At 41.0% G+C, this 12,177-nt stretch overlaps 1 protein-coding gene across 10 annotated transcripts in view; it reads right to left on the minus strand.

Annotated features, from left to right (window-relative positions):
* Window positions 1-10,003: 10,003 nt before the first annotated feature.
* Window positions 10,004-12,177, minus strand: part of ep400 (E1A binding protein p400) — a 41,147-nt gene continuing 38,973 nt past the window's right edge. For 9 of the 10 annotated variants that reach the window (XM_047380958.1, XM_047380960.1, XM_047380959.1 and 6 more), the window contains 3 exons: window positions 11,515-11,676; window positions 11,346-11,423; window positions 10,004-11,239 (listed from right to left, as the gene is read on the minus strand). In XM_047380958.1, coding sequence (XP_047236914.1) covers window positions 10,937-11,239; window positions 11,346-11,423; window positions 11,515-11,676 — 543 coding nt within the window. In that variant the 3' untranslated portion in view covers window positions 10,004-10,936. The remainder of the gene's footprint in view (window positions 11,240-11,345; window positions 11,424-11,514; window positions 11,677-12,177) is intronic. The other variant, XM_047380957.1, reaches the window with a different exon arrangement.

Genomic DNA, 12,177 nt, shown 5'->3' on the forward strand with positions numbered 1-12,177 from the left:
AGACTACTAATTTTATTCAATACATGTGAAAGAATATAAAATCATCATACATCATTTCTTTGGATATACTTGTTTATATTTATGCAAAAGATAAGACAGATAACATGTGGCAGATAATATGTGGCTCCACACAGGCCTCTCCAGTCTCTCAGCTCCAGAATATGAGAACATGCTTGTTTCACTCCTCACTGCTTCAACTGTGTGTTTTAATAATTATTGCATGTATTACACATAAGGATATAAGGATATTTATTGTAACTTTTATGGAGTTAACTGTGAGCAGTTACTAAATGTTGCATGGATTACATGGAAAGATCTCACCTTATTTTGACACATGGTAGCACAGAGGATGACAAGCCACGGATTTTACGGCACAGGCTGTGGTTAGAAAAGTGCAAAAAAAATTCAAGAGCGACAACAAGGACCACAATGGCCAAAGTGGGTCAAGCCAAAAGCTGTGGCGGTTGCTCGAAATCACTGTTGGAGGAAAAGATTTGTCCCCCAACACGTCTTGTGAGTGTTTATGCTACTTTTATGCTATTTTGCATGTTTGTACTTGAAACGTATCTCATGTTTGGTAGGCTTAGACCAACTCATAACACAGCAGCATAAGGGTTAACAGTGGCACAGTGCACAAAGCTGACAGCCGGAGGTGGAGCTTCATGCTATAACTCCAGTCATCAGTGAGTCAATGGGAACACAACAGGTTCTGTGCGAGTGAAGCCAAGTGGAGTGGAGCTGTGGGGTGCTGGAAGGGGCACAAGTTGTCTACTGATCTGCACATCAGTGTATGAGAGCATGCATGTTTGATATTGTGAGTGGGTGAATGTGGCTTTCCTGTAGTCCTTTTGAATGGTCAGTATGACTAGAAAAGTGCTATTTAAATAAAGTACATATTACATACTGCGATGGGCTGGCGACCTGTCCAGGCTGTACCCCGCCTCCCCCCATAGACTGCTGGAGATAGGCACCAGCTTCCCCACGACCCACCATGGAAAAAGCGGTAGAAAGTGACTGACTGACATATTCTATATAAATGCAACAATAAAGCTCTGTATTTTAAAAAGTCATTTAGTGTCAGGGCTGCATGGTGGTGCAGTTGGTAGCACTGTTGCCTTGCAGCAAGAAGGTCCTGGGTTTGATTCCCAGCCTGGGTTCTTTCTGCATGGAGTTTGCATGTTCTCCCCATGCATGCGTGGGTTCTCACCGGGTACTCTGGCTTCCTCCCACAGTCCAAAGACATGCCTGTTAGGTTAATTGGTCACTCTAAATTGACCTTAGGTGTATGAATGAGTGTGTGCATGGTTGTTTGTGTGTTGCCCTGCGATGGACTGGCGACCTGTCCAGGGTGTATCCCGCCTCTCGCCCATAGACTGCTGGAGATAGGCACCAGCTCCCCCGTGACCCACTATGGAATAAGCAGTAGAAAATGACTGACTGAATTTACTGTCATTGATAAATATCAAACATACAATGAAGTAAAATTGTTTTTCTCTTTTCCAGAGAGGCATGAAAGCAGGCGCCCAGGAGGGGTCAGCAGTAATTTGTCCACCAGTACGGCAGTTGGTTTCCACAGTAACCAACTATTTTACTGGTCAATAGGTGGTGATAGTATTTACTACTTTCATTACGGCATTGGCTTTTAAATCAGACGTTCAGAACTGCTTCAGGGTATGTTGCAGGAGAACCACCACTTTTTAATCAAAAAGTCTTCTGAAACATCAACCTGATTACCATATGTTGCTATGGAGATGGTCAAGAACAAAAACACAGCAGTCTGTTACATGGGGTTGTACATGCTGTATGCGTTCTTGCAGCTGTAAATAATCTGTTCTCTTATCCAACTGTGGAAGACTGGTGGGAGAAACCAAATGTGTATTTCTTTAGCTCTAAGGCACGGTCAGCTAATGACTCTACCCATGCATCCTTATTTGGCCAGCAGTCAACCATGCAGCTCCTTCTCTTCAGCAAGCCATTCTCCACCATTGTATCATCAAAGGCAATCTTTATTTCGAATAAAAGAAAAACCTTCCCAGTAGCCAATAGCAAGCTTATGTTTCTTGGAGCAAGAGAGACAACTGCAAATGTGCCTAAAGCCATCTTTTTTTTTTTTTTTTGCGGCACTAGTGGCTGTTATTTTTGCAATTTTTTTCAAAGTAGGCAGACAGAAAACTGGGTGGAGAAAGGGGGAAGACATGGAGCATACATCTCAAGGGTTGGGGTTTGAACCCAGGATGGCTGCATCAAAGAATGAGGCATCCATATAGGAGTTGCATGTTATACCGCCATGCCCCTGCACAAGGCCATTCTAATCTCAGGCTTGACTCATACCAGTAAAAACACTGATATTTATGTCTGTTCTTTTGCTTTTGATCAGCCTTATTTTTTGGATGTGTTACACCAGTGCCTCTGTGTGAACAAATGTGCAATTCTAAAGAGTTTAAATACGCTTCCAGTATTCTGCATTAACTGAAGAACATGACACATTCTTTGGATGTCAGTAATTCTGGGTAAATTCAGCACATTGCATAGCTGTAACTACATCACAGAGTGCAGGCTGCAATTGAGGTGACATTTTCACATTTTACCACATTACTGCAACGTTCATTGTATTTCTTTCTGATTTTATGTAATTTACCAACACAAAATAGCATTTTTGTGAAGTTTTTTTTAATGAACAGACATGTGAAAAGTTTGCCATGGATTTGTATGCAGCCCCCTTTACTCTGATACCCTAGATAAAACTGAGTGCAGCCAACTCCCTTCAGAAATCACCCAGTTTGTTAATAGAGTGCACCTCTATGTAATTCAATCCATATAGGGTGCAGTCTTTTAGAAAGAGTAGAGGCTGCAACTGTAATTAAATTGTGTGCAACTATTTCCCAAGCATACAGAAGAAGACATTAGAGCCAGCAGAAAGAGCAGAGCCACACCTAAAGCAAGGTTATCGCCAAGACTCATAGAAAGAGAGGAAGAAGGAGCTCGCCTCTTTGGTTTGCAGCTGCAGAGAGCGGAGGCCGACTTCTACTGTAGATCTAGAAGGTATGTTATCAAAAACACTTCCGATCACTGTGTCGAGGGAAGTGGAAGGTGTCAGCTCCCCATCTTGCATGCAGAGCAATTACAACCCCCAACCCTCCCCCATCACACACACACACACACACACACACACACACACACCTCTTTTCTTGCAATTCAGTGAAATCATCCAGCAGACCTGTGACTCATCATTTGGAGTTATAGGCCTTTCCCACATTGGCCTCAGGCACTTCCCAGCCTGTAGGAGGCTTAAGGAGCACAGGGAGATCACTAAACACAGCCAGGATATCTCATTATGAAAGGCTGGACATCACAGAACATCTCAATGTGTGTAGGGCTTATAGAGACAACTTTATGTTGTCTAAAAGCTGATGGTTTTTTTTTTTCCATCAAAGCTGCCACTTCTTGCTTTAGGTCAGCATGACAGCAAAAGTACAGTTGGCTCCTGATGTGATTCAGTCTTCAAGAGAAAAAAACAAACTGAGACAAACATCTGAAAAGCTGCTTTGTCAGTGTGCACCACCTAAACCATTGTTCCAGCAGCCTTGTGATGTGCATTAAAAGGGGGTTGCAGTCAGTTGCCTTGGCAACCTTTCTGCAAAGCCAGGCGTCTTTTTTTTATTTTACCTTTCCAGTAGCGAAGATCACTAGCATCATCTGAGGAGCAACATTAAGCATGGGAAAGACCCCAAGGCTGTGTGATCGATGCTTAAGCATGGACAGAGGGTGACCTGCTGAGTGCAGTGTACAGGCCTGAGCGATGGAGCTCATCTCTTAGGCAACAACAAAGCCCTCGCTTCACTAATCCCCCCCCGCTGTAGTTGTGTCACCACATGTAATAATTGTATCATCCTTGCTGCCAGAGGCTGCTGTTGAAACAGCTCCACCGACATGCTCTACGGCTTCTTTTCACGACTCTGGGCAAATAAAGAAAAACACAGAACGAAACATTTGCCCCCATTCAGAGGCTGTGAAGACCCTGTTAGGGTAAACAAATGCGTGGTGAGAGGTTTGTGTTAGAGCAGAGGGCGAAAAGCCCTACTGCTCATCCTGAATGTCTCTCTGTGCAGAACCTTTTCATTGTTCGTAAAACTCTCCAAGGTACTGCTGTGGGTGCTTTCTGCACAAACACACAAGCACACACATGCACACACCCACCCGCAGAGCTTTAAATGTGTCACTCTCAGTTCCTTTGGTTTAACATCAAAGTAAACACACTGTGTATCTGTTTATTTTGTCGGGTGTGTTGTGTGTGTGTGTGTGTGTGTGTGTGTGTGTGTGTGTGAAAAGAGCAGTTACCTCCAACGTTATCTGCTGTTAAATGACATTTGACTACAAAGTGAGTAAAAGAGAACTGAGACAGACTTCTGACAGCTCTTTCTAGTAGCTGCAGTTGTTTAGACTGTTGTTTTGACTACTGATAGGCTTTACAGAGTAGGTGGTGTATTTTACACAGCTAAATCCCCACCTCCACCCTGACGTTGCGCTCAAGGGGTCTCCATTTTGCTTTGTAGTATCCACAACGCTTTGGAGCCTCTTACCACATTAAGTTACATTACAACCACAGACTTCAATGTATTATATCGGGTTTTTATGTGATAAACCATAAAAAAGTAGTGCATAGTACTGAATCTGAAAATGGTGGTGTATATCTGCTTCCAGCCCCCTTTACTCAGATTCCCTTAAATAAAATCCAGTGCAACCAACTGCCTTCAGTAAATGAAGTCCACCTGACTTTAATTTAATCTCAGAATAAAATCCAGCTGCTCTTTGAAGGCCTCAGATGTTTATTAGAGAAGAAACAGAACCATGAAGACCAAGGAACACAGTAGAAGGGTCATGGAGAAAGTTGTGGAGAAGTTTGAAGCTGGGTTGTTATAAACAAAATCCTAAGCTTCAACATCTTAATGAGGACTCTCCAATCCATCATCTTAAAATGAAAATCATGGCACAATTACAAACTGATCAGGATATGGCCCTCCTCCTAAACTGATAGGCCAGGCAAGAATAGGATTAATCAGAGAAGCACCCAAGAGGCCCATGGAAACTCTTGGCTGGAGAGATTGATCACTTAGGTGAATCTGGGCTAGTATTACTTGTGCCCTCCATTAAACGGGCCTTTATGGAAAATACAGGATGAAATAAAGAAATAAGATTTCTCATTTGCAATTGGCCACCAGTAATATGGGAGACACAGCAACATGTGAAGAGGGTGTTCTGGTCAGATGGGACCAACATGTGAATGTCTGGACTACTGTACATGTAAAACTTGCACAGTACAGTATGTGTGAGGCAAATCTGTGAAGCAAATCTAGTAGAGACATATGAGGCTTGTTTGTCAGATTTAACGTTTTTTTGTTTTTTTTAAAAACAACCAATAAGCAGGTATTAAAGAAAATTTCCATTGTTTTTATTGGTTGGATGTAATATATTATTCCTAAATGTCATGTTTTCATTAGCTGTAAGCAGAAAATCATCATGATTAACACAAATAAAGGCTTGAAAACATGTGTGTGCAGTTAATCTATATCATGTTTTAGGTAGTGAATTGAGTTACTGAAATAAATGAAGTATTCTATATTATTCTAACTTATTCAGTATGAGCGTATACTGCAACAGCTTGCAATTGTAATCGCACCGAGAGGTAGTTTCTAAATGTGTTGAAGAAAGGGGACTCAATGCCAATGAACACCACAACTTTTGGATAAATAAAATAGATCGAGGCTGGTAATTATGATGTAACAAAATGAGAAAATGTTACTCCATACCTTTGGAAGGCACTGTATACTGTATATGGAGCTGTTTAAGATGTAATAATAAAAAGAAATCTCAATATACAGCTCTGTATACTTTAAGAACATCATTACGTTCTTTGAATTCGTGAATTTAGTGCCATTCTGAAAAGCCAGCAATGGAAACTCTGTCTGAGTAATCTGTTAAGTGAATGGGCACGGTGACATCCTGGCCAAAGGAACCAGTTTTGCCCATCTGCTTATCTCTGAGCCCTTCCTTCCACCTCACCTCCCTTGTCTCACTCGTTTAGTTGTGATGGTGGAGCAGCCAAGGAGCATCAGAGGAGAGAAAAGGCTCAGGGTGTGCTCTGGGGAGCACATTGGAAATTTCAGTGAGCTGGAAAATCAAGAGTAGCAGGGCTTCTTGAGAAAGTAGACAAATGATGAAATAGTGACTCCATGTGGTCAAACACAGAGCGGTGTGATCTAAAAAGATCAACAGATACAGTAGGACTGACGAATCTCTACCTCTTAGACAGAAAAACAACCAAAAATAATACAGAAAAAAACATTACATAAAAATTACAAACTGATGTTCATGTCACTAAGTGAAATATACAATGTTGTGTAAAAACACTGTTCTCTCTTTAAAAGCCTGTGTGTTTTTCTAAAATATTTCAACATTTATATATTTAATATGAAATAAAAAGTTCTTTTAAAGTGTTTTTGTAAAAATGTCATTTTAGAAAAAGCTATTTCTGCTGAAAAAATCATTTATTTGCCCTTAAAATGGCTAAAATAACAGACAGGCGTATCATGTTGGGCACATGATTAGAACACTGTTGCTCAACATCTAACGTGGTGTGCTCCTGATGGTTGAATTGAAAGTAAACACCATGGTAAAATCAGAAGAGCCACCTGAGGACCTCCCGACTAAAGCAGCCTATGGGTCTGGTAAATAATTTAAAGAAGTCTAATAGAATTTCAAATCAGTTATTGCACTGTACAGAAAATAATCTACAGCTGAAGGACTTTCAAAATAACTGCTAACATGCCCAGGTCTGGGTGTCCAAACGAGTTCACTCTGAAAGCAAACTTCAAGATGCTAAAAGAAGTCACTAAAAAGTCTTAAAATATCAACACAGGGCCTACAAGACTTATTCTCCTGATGATTTGACAGTTCAGAAAGAGACTGAACATGTTTACCTTGAAGGGAGTTGTTCAAGGAAGAAACGTTTTGCTCTCTAAAAACAAGAAGGCCAGACGGAAGCTCACCACAGAGAACGAAGACAAAGACCAGAATCAAAATCATTCTTATTCACACAAACAAGGAATTTAACTTTGGTTCCAATCGCTCTCATTGAAGACATTTAAAATATAACTATATTAAAAGGGAAAATAAAAATGCCTTTTTTTCTGATTTGCAGATATGTATATAGACAGGGTTTTTACAAAAGGAAGACGAAGTTGATATACTGCAACTATACATTGTATATGACCAGGACTTCTGGAGCAAGTTCAACATCATAAAATCAACCATGAATTTCAAAGGGTGCTTGAGGAAAATGGGAAACCATCGGTAAAAACATTGAGCTGAAGCAGAGCAGGATCCCACCACATGACAATAACCCAAAACATATCACTTAATCCAGCAAGGATTAAAATTAAAAGTCCTGGGCCTAGTCAAAGCCTGGATCTTGATGAGTGAGTTGAAACAGGCGTACATACATGATACTTAAACATCCTGCAGCTTAAAGTGGGGAGTGGGGCAAACTTTCCTGTCAGAGATAGATAGATGGCTATAAGAAGCACCTTACCAAAGTTATTTCATCCAAACAGGGTTACACTAGCTATTAGGGGGTAGGGAGTCCTAACTTTTTCCTCTGGTAGAATACACATTTTTCTTAACATCGTTTGTTTGAAGAGTAAAACAAGATTGTTTTTTAATGCATTTACATAACTTTCGTTTCTAGACATAAGTAAAATATAGCATTAGCCATCAACATGGGAACATTTCTTAATAATAACTGAATTAAAGTGTCTGATTTATTACAGGATTGCTTTTGTTCCTGAAGCAAAACATAACTTGGAACTTTGAAGATATTATCTTGTAGTTCTTTACCAGGTTTGTAGATATCCGTCAAGGCATTTGGCCCTCTCCTCTTTTCAGAAGCTTTCTAAATGGTTTTTAGTCTGCTTTAGCTCCCGCCAAAAATTTTCTAAGTGATTCAGCTTTGCAGACTGGCTAGGCTAGTCCAGAACAATAATATGCTTCATCTGTAGCTGCTCCTTTGTTGTCTTTACAATACATAATAGGGCATTGCCATACTGACACCCATGTGGAAATAGTGGTGGACTTTCGGAGAACACCCCCATACACCCTCCTCACCATCCTCAACAACACTGTATCGACCGTGGACCACTTCAGGTTCTTAGGAACCACCATCTCTGAGGACCTGAGATGGTCTTCACACATAGACACTGTTCGAAAGAAGGCCCAGCAGAGACTGTACTTCCTGAGGCAACTCAAGAAGTTCAACCTTCCACAGGAGCTTCTCATCTTCTACACTGCCATCATTCAGTCTGTCCTGTCTTCATCCATCTCAGTGTGGTTTGGCTCATCCACCAAACAGGACAGGTCCAGACTGCAACGAATAATCAGGACTGCAGAGAGAATAATCAGGGCTGACCTTCCCTCCATCCAGGACTTATACAGGTCTAGGGTCAAGAAAAGAGCTGCAAAAATCTCTGCAGACCCCACACACCCTGCACATAAACTGTTCAGAGGTTTACCTTCAGGCCGCCGCTACAGAGCACTGTTCACTAAAACCAGCCGCCACAGAGACAGTTTCTTCCCCCAGAATGTTTCTCTGATGAACATTCAATAGAGTATAAAACAACAGCATACAGATGTTACAAATGCACCTTTTTATTATATATGTGTATATTGTACATTGTAAATATATACTGTAATATTCTGTAATGCAAAAACAAAACCAAAGAGCAAAGTGTACCGGAGTCAAATTCCTTGTTTGTATGTACGAACTTGGCAATAAAGCTAGTTCTGATCAATAACATGTCTTACATGTTGTAGCTTTGGGGAAAAAAGGTTTACAAAAAGTGAGTTATGGTCAGCATTTCTGTACCTGCAAACATGGAGCTACTGCCAGAGGTTGGTCACATTTGACCACCGCACTCTCCCCTTAACCTTCTCTGGGTCCTTGATATGTTCACTGGCAAATGTTAGACATAAGTGCTTATTTGGAAGAGGCCTGCAAAATTTCAGTCCATAACGACAGTGCTACTAATGTTCTTGCCGACTCTCCTGTAGCAGATTCCTCCTCACCTTACCCTGAAGCAGACTTTTCCCATTTCCAAATGTCTGCTCCAGCAGGTGCCACCTTTCCATCAAGCTGATGGGCGTGCAGATGATCCAGGCCTTGTACAGATGTACTTGTTGCTGTAATCCTTTGATAGCTCTTTGGTCTTGCCCATGGTGCTGGAGAGGTTGGAAGGAAAGGGACTGATTCTGTGGAGAGATGCTCATTACATAAAGCTCCATCTCAGTAAATTAGCATATCACTGAAAAGTTAAAAAAGGGAAACGTGTTGGCTCGTTACAAGTTTGTAGGGATATATTTCAAGCTTTTCTTTCTCTTAATTTTGATGATTATTGTTTGCAGCTAATAAAAGTCCAAAACTGAATTCCTCAGAAAAATTTGCAAAAGCCCATTCAAGAGTTTGGGGGAGATTCACAAGGAGCGGACTATAGCCAGGGTCAGAGCTTCAAAAGCCACCTCACACAGATGTATGCAGGACATGGTCTACAACTGTCTTATTCCTAATATTTAGTTACACTTTAACCAGAGAGGCCAGAAGTATCTTACCTGGGCTAAGGAGAAAAAAGAAGTGGACTGTTGCTCAGTGGTCCAAAGTCCTCTTCTTAGCTGAAAATAAAGTTTTAGAGTACCTTATGTTTCTCTCTGCTGATAAGTTTTATGTAGATGCTGATTTCATTTTCCAAGAGGGCCTGGCATCTACCCACACTACCAATAATACCAATACATGCTGTACTGACCACTTTGCCCCCACTGAAAAGCTATGGAAGATGAGAGGCACCAGGACCAACAACATGGCGGAACCAAAAGATGCTATCCAAACAAGCTGGCCTTCCTAAACAACTCAGCAGAGCAACAGGCAAATCATTTCTGTATCAATAATCATTTTTAGTCATCTTATGTAATATTTTAATTTTCTGTTCATTATTTTGCAAGAACAAATTTACAAAAGCAAAGGGGCTCAAATCGATCAAAAAAAAACAACCTATTGCGTAACATTTACTGCAGCAGAAACCCACAAATACAGGTTGGTTGCATCTAATAATTTGAATAGCAAAAAATAAACACTCTTAATGCAGCACGGATACAAAAAACCCCACCCACATACAACTGGTAATAAAGTTGAAGATAAAAGTCGAAAATGTTTAAGTACTTTCAACACTTTAATAAAAGGAAAAGATGAATTTGTGTATAAAAACAAAACACTTTATTACAATTAGGCTGAAAAATCAAATGAAAACACAACTACTTTACAAGTACAAATGTTTTTGTTGATATTTACAGTTTTTTTTTACTTTGACATCAATTTAAAAAAAAAAAGAATTTATGAGAAAACACATAACACTAAAGTACATGTTTACAGTGTATTTACTGAAATAAAAAAGAATTAAAGGAACGACCATTACTGTCCACTCAATCATTTAGATAACAGAATCAGACATACAGGGACTAATGATGATTACACTTATAATATTGGTGAGCTCATTCCCCAAGGCAGAATGACTCGATCCTCAACCTCGGCTCTGTTAACTCATATATTCATTAAACAGAAGACATGAATGCTGTATTATGGACTTCATACTGAAGTTGTTAATAACAAATGATGTACATTTAAATCAGGTTAAGAACGGAAGACCGTTTACAATGCAAGAGATGGTTGTAGAGCCCAACAGAAGCAGTAAAAGACAAGAATTAACAGGGGTAAACAAAGGGTTTAGTTTCAATGAGACAGTGGCTGGTTTTCAGGACTCAGATGCTGTGGAATCTGTAACAACCTCATATGACCTGCAGAAAAACACTTGGAGGGCGTTGGCATTACAGAGCATGCCTAGCTGCTCCCCCCACTGGGCTTGGCGGGCGTTTTGGCCCTGACGCCACCTTGCCGAGCTTGATTCTTGGTGGGCTGCTGGGCCTGGCCGGGCTGCTGTCCAGGGGACTCCGTAGCAGAAGGGGCAGCAGGTGGATGGGCAGGGCTGTGCGGACTCTGTGACTGGATCTGCGTGGCGGGCGTCACCCCCTGCTGTGAGATGATCTTCTGCTGTACCACCTGAGCTGTGGGTGTCCCTGCAGGAATCATCTGAACTTGAGCAGAAGCTGATGTTGCCGCCTGGGCCAGAGTCACCGTCTGAGGCTGGACCCGGGTCACGAGACAAACAAAAGTTTATTACCTTGCTGCTTTGGTGTGGTCCATACTACGTTGCTATAACACGTGTAATTAATAATCAGTAGACCCTCACCTGCTGGGAAGAAGACACAATCTGCTGAATGTTGGGCAGAGCTGTCTGTTGCTGCGCTATTTGTGGAAGCTTAGCCACCTAAAACAAACTCTCACATCAGCACACAAACCTAGTGCATATCTGTAAACCCTGTATTCTGTGTTACCATCTAATATCAAAGATGACCTACCTGAATTTGTTGGGCTCCAGATGGTTTCTGGGCCGGGGCAATGGGTGCAGCAGCGAAGAACTGGGTTTTGATTCCAGGCTGGAGTTGTGTTGTTGCTGCGTAGGTGACCTTCTGCTGCTGCGCTGATTGGGCTCCCTGCATCGTCACCTGCTGGGTACCAATCTATCAAAACCAATTACAGTCCATAAAATACACAGAGTTTACGTTAAATTGACCATTTTAAATGAATAATATTTGTTTTACACATTATACTTCAGAAAATCTGACTTAGACAACGAAATGAATGCTCTTCATCAAAGTATTATACTTGTTGAAATGTTATGACAGGCATAAAAAAGGAGCTGTAGAGAATATTCCTCGGACAACAGGCGGCCAATGGGTTTGTCTGCCTCTAGTAGAAGTAATGTACTTTATGAAATGAGCCAATGAAACAAACTTAAAATTAGAACTGACTGTTTAGCGCTTCTCAAGTAATTAACAGAGCAAACGAATTGAACAAAGTAAATTAATTACGCAGAAACCAGAACAAATCTGCTAAGGGTCAACATGTCTGTGGTCGAATGCAATATGAACCAACCAATTAACCTAGACTGTGCCAAAACAACTTTACAGAGGCTGACAAAAACACTCGATACATTCATTTTATGAGACTAGTAGCTTTTA

The sequence above is a fragment of the Girardinichthys multiradiatus genome, chromosome 12, assembly GCF_021462225.1.
Source record: "Girardinichthys multiradiatus isolate DD_20200921_A chromosome 12, DD_fGirMul_XY1, whole genome shotgun sequence".
Classification (NCBI taxonomy): domain Eukaryota; kingdom Metazoa; phylum Chordata; class Actinopteri; order Cyprinodontiformes; family Goodeidae; genus Girardinichthys; species Girardinichthys multiradiatus.